This window comes from Theropithecus gelada, chromosome 12 (assembly GCF_003255815.1).
Source record: "Theropithecus gelada isolate Dixy chromosome 12, Tgel_1.0, whole genome shotgun sequence".
NCBI lineage: Eukaryota > Metazoa > Chordata > Mammalia > Primates > Cercopithecidae > Theropithecus > Theropithecus gelada.
The window spans coordinates 95,793,778-95,812,675 of NC_037680.1; the positions used below are offsets into that span (position 1 = coordinate 95,793,778).

General features: G+C 44.1%; 2 protein-coding genes across 2 annotated transcripts in view; both read right to left on the reverse strand.

Annotated features, from left to right (window-relative positions):
* NHEJ1 (non-homologous end joining factor 1) overlaps nt 1-9,364 on the reverse strand; it is a 75,168-nt gene extending 65,804 nt beyond the window's left edge. The window contains exons 1-2 of the mRNA XM_025404753.1: nt 9,213-9,364; nt 8,237-8,295 (exon numbers count right to left, since the gene is read on the reverse strand). Coding sequence (XP_025260538.1) covers nt 8,237-8,295; nt 9,213-9,324 — 171 coding nt within the window. The 5' untranslated portion in view covers nt 9,325-9,364. The remainder of the gene's footprint in view (nt 1-8,236; nt 8,296-9,212) is intronic.
* A 2,821-nt stretch (nt 9,365-12,185) lies between these two features.
* The window catches only part of SLC23A3 (solute carrier family 23 member 3), a 22,659-nt gene continuing 15,946 nt past the window's right edge, over nt 12,186-18,898 (reverse strand). Inside the window, exon 9 of the mRNA XM_025403964.1 lies at nt 12,186-12,191. Within this exon, the coding sequence (XP_025259749.1) occupies nt 12,186-12,191 (6 nt within the window). The remainder of the gene's footprint in view (nt 12,192-18,898) is intronic.

Below are 18,898 nucleotides of genomic sequence, written 5' to 3' on the forward strand. Positions count from 1 at the left end.
CCTCCCAAAGTGCTGGGATTACAGGCTTGAGCCACCGCGCCCGGCCTCATTTCTCATTTTCTTTTTTTTCTTTTTTTTTTTTTTTGAGACGGAGTCTTGCTCAGTCACCCAGGCTGGAGTGCGGTGGCGCGATCTCGGCTCACTGCAAGCTCCGCCTCCCGGGTTCACGCCATTCTCCTGCCTCAGCCTCCCGAGTAGCTGGGACTACAGGCGCCCGCCACTACGCCCGGCTAGTTTTTTTTTTTTTGTATTTTTAGTAGAGACGGGGTTTCACCGTGTTAGACAGGATGGTCTCAATCTCCTGACCTCGTGATCCGCCCGTCTCGGCCTCCCAAAGTGCTGGGATTACAGGCTTGAGCCACCGCGCCCGGCCTTCTTTTTTCTTTTTTTTGAGACAGAATCTCATTCTGTCACCCAGGCTGGAGTGCGGTGGTGTGATCTCAGCTCACTGCAACCTCCGCCTCCCGGGTTCAAGCAATTCTCCCACCTCAGCCTCCTGAGTAGCTGGGATTACAGGTGCATGCCATCACATCCAGCTAATTTTTGTATTTTTAATAGAGAGGGAGTTTTGCCATGTTGGCCAGGCTGGTCTTGAACTCCTGACCTCGCCCGCCTTGGCCTCCCAAAGTGCTGGGATTACAGGTATGACCCACCACAACCGGCCTTGGTCTCTGTCTCTTGGATCACTGGCTCTGGAGGAAACCAGGTCCTGTGAGTAGCCCTATGGACAGGTCATGTGGCAAGAAATGGCACCTCCTGCCAACAGCCACATGAGAAAGCTTGGATATGAATTATCCAGATCTTACAATGACTGCGTTTACCAGCTGACATATTGACTGCAACTCATGAGAGATGCTGAGCCAGAATCGCACCCACTAAGCTGCTCCCAGATTCCTGACTCTCAGAAACCTGCAAGATAATAAATGTGTGTTATTTTAAGCCATTACATTTTCGGACAATTTGTTACACAACAATGGATAACTACTACAGACTTTAAGGAAGTGAGGAAGTTGGCCACACAAATATCTGAAGAAAGAACATTCCAGGCAGAGGGAACAACCAATGTAAAGGACTAAAGGCAGGGCATGCTTAGAGTGTTAGAAAAACAGCAAGAGGCCAGTGTGTATGCAGTGGAGTGAATGAGGGAGAACTGTAGGAGATGAGGTAAGAAAGGTAAGAGAGTTCTATAAGATCATACAGGGTTTTACAGGCCATGGTGAAGTCTTTGGATTTTACTCTATACATGAAGTGTTAAGCCAGTGAAGGGCTTTGAGCAGAAGAATATCTTGTAACTTAATAAGATTGTTTTGTTGATAATAGGCCAGGAGAGGGTAGGAGTAGCTGCAGGATACCAGTAAGGAGGTTTTTGCCATAATGCAGGTAGGAGATGATGGTGGCTCCAGTATGGTAGCAGCAGAGATGGGAATATGGGCATAGTTTTAAGGTAGAGCCAACAGGATTTGCTGACTGACTGACTGTAGGAAGTGAGAGGACAGCAGTCAGGATGACTCCAAGGTTTTTTCACCCAACTAAAAATGAAAGAATGAACCTTCCATCAACTTAGATGGGAAGGAGTTGTTGGAAAAGCAAATCTGGGCATAAGACTGGAAGTTCAATTTTGGACATGTTGAATTTAAGATATTTTTTAGACTTCTTCATGAAAATGTTGAACAGTCTGGAGTTTCAGGGTAAGATCTACAGTGAAGAATAAATGTGGGATTCATCACAAGATGGTATTTAAAGGCGCTATAGTGGAATGCCAGAGGAGCAGGCTGAAGAGGTCAACAGGATCAAATCATAAATGATCATGTGTGGCATGCAAGGAGTTTGAACTTTATCCTGTAGGAAACTGGGAACCACTAAAGGATTCTAAGCAAAAAAGTGGCATAATCAAGTTTCGGTTTCAAAGACATCACTCTGACAAAACTACAAGTTCAACTGCAGGGGAATAAGAACTGACCAGGAGACAAGTTAGGAGGCTGCTACATGGTCAAGCCAAAAAAGGGACAGAAAGGGCAAGCACAGTGGCTCACACTTGTAATCCTAACACTTTGGGAGGCCGAGGAAGGTGGATCACCTGAGGTCAGGAGTTCAAGACCAGCCTGGCCAACATGGTGAAACTCCATCTCTACAAAAAATACAAAAATTAACCAGGTGTGGTAGCTCAAGCCTGTATTCCCAGCTACTCAGGGGGCTGAGGCATGAGAATCGCTTGAACCCAGGAGGCAGAGGTTACAGTGAGCTGAGATCATGCCACTGTACTCCAGCTTGGGCAACAGAGTGAGACTTGGTCTCAAAAAAAAAAGGGGGGGGTGGGTGGGGGAAAGGGGAGAGAAAAATGGCTAATCTCAGACAATGGAAGCTGGAATAGAGAAGACAGGCAGATTCAAAAGACAGTCAATAAATTAGGCTTTGAAAGTAAGGACAAAGAGGAAAGTGGGTGACTCCCAAATTTCTAGCTTAGAAAACTGAACGGATAATGGTATAATTCCCCAATTTAAGGAATATAAGAGAAATAGTCTGGGGGAGTAGATAATTCATTTTGGACATGTTCAGGATGTGCTTTATGTGGGACATCCAGGTGGAAATGCCAAATATGCAGAAAGAAATATGGGCCTAAAACACAGTGGAGATATAAAATTGGTATTCAGTGATGTACCAACAATAGTTGACGCTGGTGTCTAGAGGAGACGACCCAGAGGAATGAAAGTGTAGCGTCAGAGGATCGAGGACCTGATCCTGGGAAACATTAACCTTTAAGAGGCAAGCAGAAGGTGGAGAGCCAGCCAAAGAAACCAAGTAGAACTGTGAACAAGCTTAAAAGGATGGCAATTTTCAAGTTAAGGCATTGCCCATCTTCCCCAAGTGATATAAGCTGTTGCTTCATAAGAGCAGCAGTGACTATCTTCATAGCTTAAAGTATCTGCTCTAGAATCAGGCTGCAACCAGACAGGAGCTGAAGACAGTAACTAAAACTAGACAGAATATAACAACCATGGCTGCATTTAGGATGCTAAGTCAAATCAACGTTAACTATAGCCCCCTAATTTCTTAGCTAAGGTATTATACTCAACAGATTATTTAAGACTTATAAGGCATTCAGAATGCAGCAGTAAGAACAACTGCTATGCTGAATACCCTCCTATGAAGAAAGAGGAGGAAAGAATTGCAAAATCTCCATCTCTGCTAAGGGACCCCTACCAAAGGAAGCCAACTTCATGCAACTGCCCAGGTTTGGTGTCAAGAGCTGATTCCTAGCCAGGGGTTGCCAGCTGTAGAGGGCGGGGCTCTATTTTGGGCTGCCTGCTGTCCCTGAGCCTGGCCGCGTCTGGTTTGAGCAGCATGCAGCCCCAGTGACTCACACACCCATGCAAACCGCCTGTGGCTCAGTGGCATGGCCTTGGAATGCCAGCCTTAGGCCAGCTCCCTCCTCACCCCATTACACTGGGATAAATAAATAAAGAGCCCGCCAGCAGCCACACAGCCTGATGGCAACCAGATGGAGAGAGCGAGGCATGGACAGGGCCAGGGGAAGGAACTCCCTCCAGTGGACTAGACTGAGAGTGGGCTCTGCCCAGTCATCCTAAACTTCCTTTTTCATACAGTTCCTACTGCCATGTAACAACAGTCCCTAAGTCCCTGACTCTTCTTTCACTCCTAAAGATGCCTCTCAACTCCCAGTCCTACAAAATGCCCTATATAGGGTTCTTGGCCTCCATGAAGATCATGCCAACAGGCACACCACCCAGCCTTGACTTGAGTCAACACTGTCAGTATTCCCCCTCTAGTTAGGCCACTATCAATTGGCTCCTTGGGTTCCCCAGAATTGAGAAATCAGAGGCTCTTAGAGAAAGTGGAAAAACAAAAGGACCAAATAGGGAGAAGTAACCCCTGCTCAATTATTATTTTCCCGAGCCTCAGTATCCTAGCAACCTGCCTGGCCTACTGCCCCCTGTGCCTTATTGTCTGTAGCCTCTTGCCTAGTAATAATCCCAATGAGAATTTTAAAAACTGACCCCAGGCAATGACCGCATGGCCCTCTGACACCAGCCCTGGCCCCCCTGTGCCTTCATCCCGAGCTCTCTCCCTGGTTTGTTTATCTTCCTATTCCATGTTGCTTATTTTGATGGCACATCCTTTCAGTTCAGTCTTGGGTGACCCCATGACCCTTCTGTGTCCTGTTTGTAGGACGCCGGGCAAGCAGAGTAACTAAAAAGATGCAGCAGTCATAAGTTCTACAGCCCCAGTAGGAAACCTTTCAGTTCTAGCAGCTATACAGGACATTCTGAGGACAGTGCAATGACCCCAGAGGTCACAAGAATTCCATATTATCCTAGCCCTTATATCTCTCCTAACTGGTGTGTACAACCAGTTAAAGTAGCAAAACAAAACAGAGATAATCCTAGACTATGTGTCAAGAAATGTGGGAAGTCCTAAACATAAAGCTACAGCTATGTGACCTTAGGCAAGTCACTTAACCTCTCTGAGGCTCAACTTCTTCGTCTATAAAATAGAAAGCTATAACTACAACTACCTATCTCTCACTTCCTTTCCAGATAAAATAAAATTCTACAAGTCTATGAGATTAATCCACCTAGAACCTACGGGACCAGTATTCTTGAAGTAGCTGGTTCCAAAACACTAGTACTCTTCCTGTGCTGCCACCTAAATTCTATATGCCTTCTCATTCAATTCTGCAGGGCTCCTCCCAACCTATAGTATGAAAACGATGAGCCTCTAATTTTACAAATGAGAAGTGATTTATCCAAAGCTGCAAAATGAGCCATGAGAATAACTGAAGACCCCAAATACAGGTCTAATAAGCAACACTGAGCCAGGTGCAGTGGCTAATTACACGCCTGTAATCTCAGCACTTTGGAAGGCCAAGGTGAATGGACTGCATGAGTCCAGGCATTCAAAACCAGCCTGGCCAACATGGTGAAACCCTACCTCTACTAAAAATACGAAAATTAGCAGGGCGTGGTGGGGCACACCTGTAATCCCAGCTACTCAGGAGGCTGAGGCACAAGAATCTCTTGAACCCGGGAGGCAGAGGTTGCAGTGAACTGAGATCACCCCACTGCACTCCAGCCAAAAAAAAGTAACATTGTATCCACAGGCCACACTGTCATAATTTTTATAAAATTCCCCTAGCTTAGACTTATCAAAATATTAACCCAAACTTATCAAAGACTTACTACCTGTAGGCACCATGCACAGTGCTGGGGATATAGAAACGCATTCAGCATGGTCCTTGCCTCAGAGAGTCCACAGATCAGTGGAGGAGAAAGCCATAGCCTTGCAAATGTACAAACAGTAATATTACAATGTTATAAGAGGTAAAACAGAGGTATAATCCAAGGTACTATAGCAGCAGGGAAGAAGAATAGTCCTTACAAGCAGAGTACAGAAAGGTCTCCCAAACAATGTGAAGCTGACATCTAGAAGATTAATTGAAGTTTACAAGTTAGGGCCAGGCACGGTGGCTCATGCCTTTAATCCCAGCACTTTGGGAGGCCGAGGTGGGCAGATCACAAGGTCAGGAGATTGAGACCACAGTGAAACCCCGTCTCTACTAAAAATACAAAAAATTAGCCGGGCATGGTGGCTGGCGCCTGTAGTCCCAGCTACTCGGGAGGCTGAGGCAGGAGAATGGCGTGAACCCGGAAGGCAGAGCTTACAGTGAGCCGAGATCACGCCACTGCACTCCAGCCTGGGCGACAGAGCGAGACTCCATCTCAAAAAAAAAAAAAAAGAAGTTTACAAGTTAGATAAGGCCAGAACATTGGGCATTCTAGATCATGGGAAGAATGTGTACCTAAAGATAAGATAAAACAGCATTTGGGGAAATTAAAAGTCATTCCATATAGCTAAGGCATAAAGTACATAGAGAAAAATGTTAAGAAGTCAAGCTGGGTAGGTATGCAGGCACTAGATCAGGAAGAGACCTCTCTACTGAGCTAAGAACAAGCCTTGCAGTGCTTAACTAAGGGGATGAGGCAGGGAACCAGTATGTTATCCCCAGCCTTAATACCTAAACTTATAGACAGGGGAAGCTATCTAAGAGAAAAACGGCCTAAGAAATCTCTCTCAGTCACAAGTTTAGGTTTAATGGTCTCTCTTTACCCATAAAAACTTGAAACCTTTTCTAGGCTGGGCATGGTGGCTCACATCTATAATCCCAGCATTTTGGGAGGTCAAGGAGGGTGGATCACTTGAGGCCAGAAGTTCAAGACCAGCCTGATCAACATAGTGAAATCCTGTTTCTACTAAAAATACAAAAATTAGTTGGGTGTGGTGGTGCGTGCCTGTAATCCCAGCTACTTGGGACGCTGAGGCAGAAGAATTGCTTGAACCCGGGAGAGGGAGGTTGCAGTGAGCCAAGATTGTGCCATGGTACTTCAGTCTGGGTAACAGAGCAAGTGAGACTCTATTTCAAAAGAAACAAAACAAAACAACAAAAACAACAACAACAACAAAAAGACTTGAAACCTTTTCTGTTTCAGGACTTAGCAATACAAGTTTTCCTTCTTCTCCAGACTTACAATTGCTTCAGTACCTGGACTGAGCACCTATCTCACATTTTTTGCATTTAGTGTTTAGACCCCAAGCATTGTAGCTCAGTCAATGCTCAGAGGCAGAACGGGAGGTTCCAAATAAAGAATATTTGCTTTATGCCTAGCCCTTTAAAAAGTGTTAATTTAGGTTTCAAAAGAGGTATGGGACAGAGACCCTGTCCACAAAGAGCTTACAAATTAATCCAGAAGACAATGCAGAAATATAAATAATCTATATATAACACCAGATTATAATAGCATTATTTACTTACATGATAAAGTACCAACTTGGGTAATATATATAATTAGAAAATGGGGCAATAGGCTGGGCACAGTGGTTCACACTTGTAATCCCAGCACTTTGGGAGGCCGAGGCAGGTGGTCACCTGAGGTCAGGAATTCCAGATCAGCCTGACCAACATGGAGAAATCCCATCTCTACTAAAATACAAAATTAGCTGGGCGTGGTGGCACACACCTGTAATCCCAGCTACTCAGGAGGTTGAGGCAGGAAAATTGCTTGAACCTGGGAGGCGGAGGTTGTGGTGAGCCGAGATCGCACATTGCACTCCAGCCTGGGCAATAAGAGCGAAACTCCATCTCAAAAAAAAAAAAAAAAGAAAAGAAAAAGAAAGGCCAGGCACGGTGGCTCACGCCTGTAATCCCAGCACTTTGGGAGGCCGAGGCGGGCGGATCACGAGGTCAGGAGATCGAGACCATCCTGGCTAACACGGTGAAACCCCGTCTCTACTAAAAACGCAAAAAATTAGCCGGGCGAGGCGGCGGGCGCCTGTAGTCCCAGCTACTCGGGAGGCTGAGGCAGGAGAATGGCGTGAACCCGGGAGGCGGAGCTTGCAGTGAGCCGAGATCGCGCCACTGCACTCCAGCCTGGGCGACTAAGCGAGACTCTGTCTCAAAAAAAAAAAAAAAAAAAAAAAAAAAGAAAAGAAAAAGAAAAAAGAAAATGGGGCAATAATACTAAGGTACTAACTGTATAACCAACAAGTCACAGAAGAGTGAGGGAAGAAGATCAATACTGACTGGCATAATCAAAGGTCACTATTATTAATACTTTCCCTATTTGGCATTTAATAGATGTTTCCTTTGGCTGAGCTCAATCCTTAGAAGGGAAACCTAGGCAGGAGCTTCTGACAGGCCACAATTATCTACTCCCCATTCATTCCTTTGCCAGTCCCCTTGTATAAACACTGTGATTTTCCACAACCTACTGTGCCCACAAGACAGCTCCCAAATGGTAGCCCTAAGCTTTTTACCTTCGTCTCCTGCTGGATCCTGAAAGGGCCTAGACAAGTAATGACGCCTACCCTTCTGCTCTACAGTCCAGACCTTATGACCAGATCTCAACAAGCAAAAATTTAACAACCGGTCAACCAACCTTTCCAAGGTTAGAGAATTCCAAATGAAATCCCTGGTACTTTAACAGAGATGTTTTATAAGTATCAATCAGCCCACTTTCGCCTCCTCCGTTCTTTCCCCCTTCTTCCCCTCATCCTCCCTAAGTACATCTCAAGCCTTATCAGACTTTCTATGGGCAACTTTTTTTGACAAAGGGCATTCCAACCACACAAGCCACCTAATACCCAAAACACAAGTGGCCACTCAGGCACCTGGAAAGAGGAAGTAGGGCAAAGACACACAAGAAAATAACAAATACTTTACCTCTTTCATAAATTGTTCCAAGAAGGAATTTTCTTCAAATGGTTCTGTCTTCAATCGATCTGTAATAAGAAGGAACAGAGAAAAGAAACATGAGTCATATAGGATAAGCTTCTTACCTGATAGAAAGGGAAGAAAACAGGGTTACTTAGGAAAGAGGAGGAAGGTGCATCATGCAGAGACACCTAGTTCAGTGGGAGAAGAAGGGCTGAGAGCATGTGGGCAAACAGTAGTGGGAGAGGGTGATTAGCAACAAATGGCAGGTTTGGTGGTAGCATCTGCTCTAGGAGTTTTTCCTGCCACAAAAACAAAGGCCAAATTGAATTTTTATTCTGAAGTTGGAGCCATGAAACTTCCTAAACTCCCAAGTCCATGTTGCTCTGGTATAATTCTGTATAGTTATTGGCTCCTTTCCAAAGTCTTTCCCCGCCATTGCCTAGGGCATGTCTGGACTCAGTTACAGCTTCTATTGGCCACTTGGGCTCCAGTCAGGTATTCGAGGCAGAGAAAAGTGTCACCCAGGCCAGGCACAGTGGCTCACGCCTATAATCCCAGCACTTTGGGAGGCCAAGGCAGGCAGATCACTTGAGGTCAGGAGTTCGAGACCAGCCTGACCAACATGGTGAAACCCTATCTCTATTAAAAACACAAAAAAATTAGCCACGCATGGTGGCGTGCGTCCACAATCCCAGCTACTTGAGAGGCTGAGGCAGAAGAATCCTTGAGCCTAGGAGGCGGAGGTTGCAATGAGCTGAGATCACCCACCACACTCCAGCTGAGTTGACAGAGTGAGAGTCCATCTCCAAAACAAACAAACAAAAAAAGAGTCACCTAGTATCAAGACTCCAGTTTCTGATTAGTATTCAGCAGGCATCCTGGGGGAAGCACCTCTCTAATGCAAATGAGTCTCCCTCCTTCCTAAGACTCTTTGACTATCTATACCACTCCCCACCCGACTCCTCCAAGAATGTCCTCTCACCTCGAATCAGCGTAGCCCCACTCTCCTGGTAGTCTTGGATCTCTAGGTCTTTCATATGAAGCAATGTTGCTAGCTCCCTCACTTGGCACTGTAACGCCAGACTCATGCCCATCAGAGGACGAATCAAATGTTGGGAGACCTTTGATGGAAGAGATATCCATTAGCCAAAAGACTCTTATAAAGTACTCTCCAATTCGGTTTAGGTACTAGAAAAAATACTGAAAATAAATGTTCTTATAGAAACTTACAGTTTCATAGGCAAGTAACCCATTTACATGAATGTAAACATACATACAATAATTACATATATTAAGAAGGTGGCTGATGCAGTGGCTAATGTCTGTAATCCCAACACTTTGGGAGGCCAGGGCGGGTGGGTCACTTGAGGTCAGGAGTTTGAGACAAGCATGGCCAACATGGTCAAACCCCACCTCTACTAAAAATACAAAAATTAACTGGGCTTGGTGGCAGGTGTTTGTAATCCCAGCCACTTGAGAGGCTGAGGCATGAGAATCATTTGAACTCAGGAGGCAGAGGTTGCAGTGAGCCAAGATTGCACCACTGCATTCTAGTCTGGGAGACAGAGTGAGACTTTCTCAAAAAAAAGATCCCACCAGCTGAGATGGCTCATGCCTATAATCCTAGCACTCTGGGAGGCCAAGGTAGGAATTCACTTGAGTCCAGGAGTTCAAGAGCAGCCTGAGAAACATAGTAAGACCCCATCTCTACCAAAAAAGAAATTTTAACATTAGCCAGTCATGGTAGAATGCATCTATAATCCCAACTACTCGGCCGGGCGCGGTGGCTCAAGCCTGTAATCCCAGCACTTTGGGAGGCCGAGACGGGTGGATCACGAGGTCAGGAGATCGAGACCATCCTGGCTAACACGGTGAAACCCTGTCTCTACTAAGAAATACAAAAAACTAGCCGGGCGAGGTGGCGGGCGTCTGTAGTCCCAGCTACTCGGGAGGCTGAGGCCGGAGAATGGCGTGAACCCGGGAGGCGGAGCTTGCAGTGAGCTGAGATCCGGCCACTGCACTCTAGCCTGGGCTACAGAGCGAGACTCCGTCTCAAAAAAAAAAAAAAAAAAAAAAAAAAAAAATCCCAACTACTCAGGAGGCTGAGGTGGAAGGATCACTTGAGCTGAGGAGGTCAAGGCTGCAGTGAGCTGTGATCACACCACTGTATTCCAGCCTGGGCAACAGAGCAAGACTGCATCTCAAAACAACAACAAGAAAACAAACAAACAAACAAGAAAAGCAGAAGATCCAAGTAGCCCTCAAGAAAGGAAGTGTGGCAAAAACAGAGTACACTAGCTAAAGCGTTAACAGAAGACAAAAATCAACAGAAGGTAAAGACCCTTGAAAGCCAAATTAGATACAGACACTAAGAGCCACTTCAGGGCTCATGATAGCCCAGAAGGAGCCTGGAGTTTCAATCTGTTCCCACAAATGCAGTGTAGTCTAAGGTTATTGTTAAAATAGAAGCAAGCCACCTACCAAGAACTAGCCTAGGAAGGTATAAGCCAACCCACTCTACACACAACTCTTTTTTTTTTTTTTTTTGAGAAGGAGTTTCGCTCATGTTGCCCAGGCTGGAATGCAGTAGCACGATCTCAACTCACTGCAACCTCCACCTCTCAGGTTCAAGCGATTCTCCTGCCTCAGCCTCCTGAGTAGCTGAGATTACAGGCACGCACCACAATGTCTGGCTAATTTTTGTATTTTTAGTAGAGATGGGGTTTCACCATGTTGGTCAGGCTGGTCTCGAACTCCTGACCTCAGGTGATCTGCCTGCCTCAGCCTCCCAAACTACTGGGATTACAGGTGTGAGTCACTGTGCCCAGCCCACACCCCCCATTTTTAACAAGAGGTAAGAAGAATGCAAACACAGCCATAATGCTGTACAAATAGGGTAATATTCTCATATGATAAGGTATAGCTATATAGAATAATCATTTAGGCCGGGCGCGGTGGCTCAAGCCTGTAATCCCAGCACTTTGGGAGGCCGAGACGGGCGGATCACGAGGTCAGGAGATCGAGACCATCCTGGCGAACACGGTGAAACCCCGTCTCTACTAAAAAATACAAAAAAACTAGCCGGGCGAGGTGGCGGGCGCCTGTAGTCCTAGCTACTCCGGAGGCTGAGGCAGGAGAATGGCGTGAACCCGGGAGGCGGAGCTTGCAGTGAGCTGAGATCCGGCCACAGCACTCCAGCCTGGGTGACAGAGCAAGACTCCGTCTCAAAAAAAAAAAAAATAAAAATAAAAAAATAAAAAAAAATAAAAAAATAGAATAATCATTTAATTCACCTACACAAGGTGTCCATTAACCTCTCAAGAAAAAATAGCTAGGCCGGCACAGTGGCTCATGCCTGTAATCTCAGCATTTTGGGAGGCCAAGGTGGGAGGATTGCTTGAGTCCAGGAGTTCGGGTCCAGCCTGGGCGACGTGATGAAACCTAGTCTCTACAAAAATTACAAAAATTAGCCAGGCGTGGTGGCACATGCCTGTAATCACAGCACTTTGAGAGGCCGGGGTGGGAGGATCATGAGGTCAGGAGATGGAGACCATCCTGGTTAACACAGTGAAACCCCGTCTCTAATAAAAATACAAAAAAATTAGCTGGGCGTGGTGGCGGGCGCCTGTAGTCCCAGCTACTCAGGAGGCTGAGGCAGGAGAACGGCATGAACCTGGGAGGCAGAGTTTGCAGTGAGCTGAGATCGCGCCACTGCACTCCAGCCTGGGTGACACAGCAAGACTCCATAAAAAAAAAAAAAAAAGGCCAGATAGTCGATATTTTTCCCTTTGTGGCCTATCCAGTCCCTGTTGCAACTGCTTGACTCTCCTGTTGTAGCACAAAAGCAGCCACAGACAATATGTAAACAAATCAGGTGGCTGTGTTCCAATAGAGCTTTACAAAAACAGGCAGCAAGCCAGAACTGGCCCATGGCCATAGTATGCCAACCCCTGTCCTAGACCTGAAAAAGGAGTACTTTTAGACAAGATACCCCAACAGGCTTGAAATGAGGAAAAGGTACTACAGTGTCCCATAATATATGTGCAAGCCAGACTCACCTGGATCCAGATCAGACGTCTGGCCTCTTTCAGACCTTTGTGTTTTCATTTTCCATTCATTTTCTAGGTAAAAGTTACTACTAAAAGTTCTAATTGTGCTTTGGCTCAAATTAAGAGGAAAAGACTTTTTTCCACATTTCTGTTAGATTAGAAGAGAAAAGACTGGATGTGGGGAGGTGGAAAGAAAGGAAGTTAGTGGCGGCAGCTTTTGTACCAAAACCAAAAACCAAGAAATGGAAGGGTTCTGGCACAGAGGGGAGAGCCAGAAATAAAGTCCAGCTATAGATACTAGACTCTTCCTTCTACCACATAGCACATCCCAACCTGGCACTGACCCCCAGTTGAGGTCCTTAGCAAAAACTTAACCCTCTAGGAAGTACTGTTCAGAATGTGGCAGAAGTTCAGCTTTGGAAAAATGTATCTGCTCTACACTCAATCTTCTTTCCTAGGAATTGTTTTGTTAAATTTGGTCCTGCTGGGCAGGCATGGTGGCTCACACCTGTAATCCCAGCACTTTGGGAGGCCGAGGCAGGCGGATCGCTTGAGCTTAGAAGTTTGAAACCAGCCTGGGCAACATGGTGAAACCCCATCTCTACTAAAAATACAAAAAAATTAGCCAGGTGTGGTGAGGCGTGCCTATATTTTCAGCTACTTGGGAGACTGAGGTGGGAGAATTGCTTGAGCCCAGGAGGTGGAGGTTGCAGTGAGCCGAGATCACACCACTGCACTCCAGCCTGGGTGACAGAGTGAGACCTTATCTCAAAAAAAAAAAAAAAGTTTGGTACTGTTTAAGTAGATCAGGAGGAAAACAGGCAAATACTTGTATAAATGACAGTGAATATTTGATGACTTGAATTGAAATAATTGTCATTACTACCCAAGCAGCAACACCATCCAAGTGGTGGCAGCACTGAAACAACAGAAACTCCTAAATTAATAACCAGCTTCCCTCTGGATAGCTACCTCAATAGCAATTTCTTTGAGTGACAGTAAATATTATATAACAACATGAAACATGACAAGGAACAGATTTTAATTAATATCATGTCTAATTAAATATGATAATGCCATACCAGGCAACTGAAATTATCTGTCAGACCCCAATGTCTATTTAGTTTTAAAAAAGTTTTTTTATCAGTAAATACTGTAACTGCTAAAATAATTTCATAGGATTGGGTTACATCATTCTGAATTATTGAGGTATAATTCATTTCAAAGTTAGAGGAACACTAAAATGATTTCCCTTAGACCAGATAGCCTTAACTTAATGATCAATAGAAATTTTGAAAATATGTGTTAATGGGCATATGAGAGACTAGATAAAATGTGTAAAAAATCCCAGCACTTTGGGAGGCTGAGGTGGGCAGATCACTTGATGCCAGGAATGAGAGATCAGCCTGACCAACATGGTGAAACCTGTCTCTACTAAAAATACAAAAAATTAGCCACTCGCCGGGCGCGGTGGCTCAAGCCTGTAATCCCAGCACTTTGGGAGGCCGAGACGGGCGGATCACGAGGTCAGGAGATCGAGACCATCCTGGCTAACACGGTGAAACCCCGTCTCTACTAAAAAAGACAAAAAACTAGCCGGGCGAGGTGGAGGGCGCCTGTAGTCCCAGCTACTGGGGAAGCTGAGGCAGGAGAATGGCGTGAACCCGGGAGGCGGAGCTTGCAGTGAGCTGAGATCCGGCCACTGCACTCCAGCCTGGGGGACAGAGCGAGACTCCGTCTCAAAAAAAAAAAAAAAAAAATTAGCCAGACATGGTGGCACGCACCTATAGTCCCAGCTACTCGGGAGGCTGAGGCACAAGAATCACTTGAACCTGAGAAGCAGAGGCTGCAGTGAGCCAAGATCATGCCACCGCACTCCAGCTTGGGTGACAGAGAGAGACTTCATCTCAAATAACAATAATAATAATAATAATAATAATAATAATAATGTGTAAATAGTTCAAAGCAAATCCACAGACACTATAAGGAAAAATCTTGAAGTGCTTTAGGATGTCAAGGACACTCCCCGTAATTGATAGACAGCAATATATGAAGATATACAGTTCATCAGTCAATTCAACAGGTATCTACTGGGTTCCTAATATGTACTCTGACCCTATGAGGCCTCTGCCATCAAAGAGCTCACAACAGTTAAGGAGGTTAGGAAGTGTAACAGATATAAAAATAGGAGTTGCTAATCTTTTTCAGAGGAAAAGCTATACATAATTTTCTCCAAAGTCTTCAGATTTTCCATAGAAGTGTTCATAAGTCATGAGCAGGGGAGCAGAATGATAGGTCTCCATCTCAAGATGAATCAAGCTGGATGTGGTGGTACACACCTGTAATCCCAGCTACTCTGCAGGTTAAAGAGGGAGAATCACTTAAGCCCAGGAGTTCAAGACCAGCCTGGGCAACATAGTAAGACTCCCATCTCATAAACAAACAAACAAACAAACAAAAAAGATCAAGATGAATCATATCAGGAGATACAGTGAAGGCTGGAGTACAGTAATGCAATCACAGCTTACTGCAGCCTTGAACTCCTGGGCTCAAGTGATTCTCCCACTTCAGCCTTCCAAGTAGCTAGGACTACAGGCACATGCCACCACACCCAGCTATTTTTTTTATTTTTTTATTTTCTTGTAGATACAGGTTTCACTATGTTGCCCAGGCTGGTCCCAAACTGCTAGTCTCAAGCAATCCTCCTGCCTTGGCCTCCCAAACTGATGGGATTACAGGCATGAGCCATCATCCCCAGCATCTCTTTTATTTATTTATTTATTTATTTTTTATTTAAAGACAGAGTCTCCCTCTGGCCAGGCTGGAGTTCAATGGCACAATCTCAGCTCACTGCAACCTCTACCTCCTGGGTTCAAGCAATTACCTTGCCTCAGCCTCCTGAGTAGCTGAGATTACAGGCATGTGCCACCATGCCCGGCTAATTTTTGTATTTTTAGTAGAGACGGGGTTTCGCTATGTTGGCCAGGCTGGTCTCGAACTCCTGACCTCAGGTGATCTGCCTGTCTCGGCTTCCCAAAGCGTTGGGATTACAGGAGTGAGCCACTGTGCCTGGCCCCAGCATCTCTTTTAAAACGAAAAGTTATGGAGTTGAAATATTTGCCCTCACAGGTCCACTATAATGCTAAACATAAGTGATATTTCATATGTGCCTTTATTTAATCCTCATGACTCGACAGTAAGGTTGTGGTTGATTTATTTACAGATGAAGAAACTGAATCATAAAAATTCAGTACTTATCCAAATTAATACAAGTAGTCTCAAAGTGGTGGAGCTGAGTTACAAATTCAAGTCTGCTGATTCTAAAACCGATCTCTTTCTGCCACTAAGAAACCTCCGGGTGCGGTGCCTCACGCCTGTAATCCCAGCACTTTGGAAGGCTGAGGCAGGTGGATCACGAGGTCATCCACCTGGTCTCGAGCAGATCGAGACCATCCTGGCTAACACGGTGAAACCCCGTCTCTACTAAAAATACAAAAAATTAGCCGGGCATGGTGGCAGGCACCTGTAGTCCCAGCTACTCAGGAGGCTGAGGCAGGAGAATGGCGTGAACCCGGGAGGTGGAGCTTGCAGTGAGACAAGATCGCACCACTGCACTCCAGCCTGGGCGACAGAGCGAGACTCCGTCTCACAAAAAAAAAAAAAAAAGAAAAGAAACCTTTGGATGTGGCTCCTAGGAATCAAAAAATGTCCAAAGACATGACAAATCTGAAAGCTAAAATGTGGAATATCAAAATTTATATTAGACATTAGAAAGAACAGACAACAGGAAACAGAAAGAGATGAAGTCTGTCATAAATGAAGATGGACTCAGTGTTAGAACACAGAGACCTGGGGCCAAGCGCGGAGGCTTATGCTATAATTCCAACTCTTTGGTAAGCCAGTGTGAGAGGATCGCTTGAGCTGAGGAATTCAAGACCAACCTGGGCAACATGATGAGACTTCATCTCAAAAGAAAAAGAAAGAAAAGGAGGGGGAGAGGGGGAGAGAGAGAGAGCAAGCAAGCAAACAGAGACCCAAAACCTAACATATTCCATAATACTCTTGCAGACTTAGGAACCATTAGCTTGTTAATGTGAGTATGTTATGCTGGAGAAGTATGAGGAACCGGCATTCTCCTCTTTCGTGTACAACTGGAAGGAGTTAAGCTGCATAATGTCTCTGAAAGACAATTTGGCATTATGTTATGTGGCAAGATTAAAAGATACAAATATTCCTTGACCCAGCTATTCCACTTAGGGGAATTTACTCACACATTTACATGCAGAAAAAGTAAATACAAGGATAGTTACCGTATATAACAGCAAAACACTTAGGTGTCTACTAATAGCAGATCAATTAAATATATGATACATTCATGAAATTAAATGCTATGTTGCCATTAACAACACAGGCCGGGTGTGGTGGCTCACGTCTGTAATCCCAGCACTTTGGGAGGCCGAGGTGGGTGGATCACGAGGTCAGGAGATCGAGACCATCCTGGCTAACACGGTGAAACCCTGTGTCTACTAAAAATACAAAAAATTAGCCGGGCGTGGTGGTGGGCGCCTGTGGTCCCAGCTACTCTGGAGGCTGAGGCAGGAGACTGGCATGAACCCGGGAGGCGGAGCTTGCAGTGAGCCGAGATCGTGCCACTGCACTCCAGCCTGGGCGACAGAGCGAGACTCCGTCTCAAAAAAAAGAGAGAAAGAAAACACAAAGGTAGGTCCTCTGAATGTGTTGATATGAATAATCTCTAAGTTCTTTTTTTTAAGGCTGGCCAAGTGAAGCAGTGGGTAAGTTCTACAATTAAGTGAAAAAAGGAAGGTACTAAACAGTGTGTACAGCATGATACTATTTGTCAAAAAATACACATATACACAGATATATATTTGGTTATATGAGGATATATATACAGTATATACACATACAGCTTTAAGAATTCACAAGTAGCTGATATTGGTAGTTGCTTTGGAAAAGGAAAAGGAGGGACTAGGGAAAGGGGTAGAAAGATCTATTTTTTCACTGTATACACTTTAATGCTGTTTGAAATGTTTGCCTTTTTAAAGAATTACTCATTCAAAAAAATTAAATGAAAACGATCACAAGAATGAGTTACAAACAAAAATTATGACTGTGTGACCTTACAGACATACACACAAGCCTGAAATAGTATCCACCTACATCCTTACCCGTGTCCACTGGCTCTTTTTCCATATAAAACTCTCTCAAGTTCAGGCATTTCCCTAGGGGGGCATTCTTCTTTTAATGATAAGTATTTTATTTTAACTTGAAGCACAATTGTTCATCAATTGCTCAAATCTAATTTCTTCCTATGGCAAACCAAGACTCATCCCTCCCTAAACACTGATGTCTCTTTCCTTTAATGTAGTTCCCCAATTAGAGGAATTTGCCTAGAATAGCTAGTTTTTCTTTACATACTTTTATATTATATTGTATTCTATATTACATGTTATATTGTATCATTACATATTATATAATATATATTACATTGTATCATTATATATTATGTTAATATAGATTAACATAACATATGTTAACATAATATGTATTATTTATTACATATATTTATATGCTAATCTATATTATAATATAGATATTATATAATTGTAATATCATTATACTAGTGTTCCTTACTGTATTCTTTTGAAAGAAAAAACTATTAGAGTCCATGAGCCTCCAAGAAGAACTGCCTCCACAATCACACTACGTATTCTGCATTTCTAGGTCCATGTAATACAAAATGAGATTAGCTATTGCTAGGGATTCCCAAAGGTCACCCAAATGGTTTGGTCCCAGAACAAACATTATTGAGGAAACACTGCCCCCTGGTGTTACTTAGAAAGTTTAAATGTTTTAAATGAAATAGATAAAATATGGGATGGGGCCAGGCTTGTAATCCCAACACCAAGGCAGGAGGATTGCTTGAGGTGAGGAATTTGAGACCACCCTGGTCAACACAGAGAGACCCCCATCTCTACAAAAAAAACTTTTAATTTTATTTTTTAATTTATTTTTAAAATTATATTTATTTGCAAGATGGAATATTTCACAAGAAATTCAATTAAAATAAACAAATGTGAGTATATGCTAAGCACTGTTGATAGGCCTTAGAAGTTAATAAATGAATAAGTAATTCTCTCAGCACTCAGTTCTAGTTTTACTGGGCTCCAAATCAAAAATAAACATCAGCAAACAGTTTCTCAAAAAGTCTTTCTATCCAGTCTTCCATTGATGCCAAAGCATCACATCCCCGGTGGGAGACTAAAGAAGAAAAAAATGATGTCCTCTTGTCTTCCAATCCCTCTGCTAACAAATCTATACTCTTAGGCTTCGCAAAGAAGACCCTGTCCCCTAAGTGCTACTGACTGAAACCCTGTCTGTTATTCCAGAAAACTAGTCTTTAACGTCCACTCTTCATTTCTAATAAAATCTCTTGGGAAACATAAAGCTATGAGTTAGTAGAGGATATTATCCCCCTACTCTCTAAAAATGAGGCTTTGGACCAGACTATTCTGGGATTCAAATTCCAGCTCATTTATTCATAAGCTGATGGCCTTGGACAAGTTACTTTCTTTTTTTTTTTTTTTTTTTTTTTTTT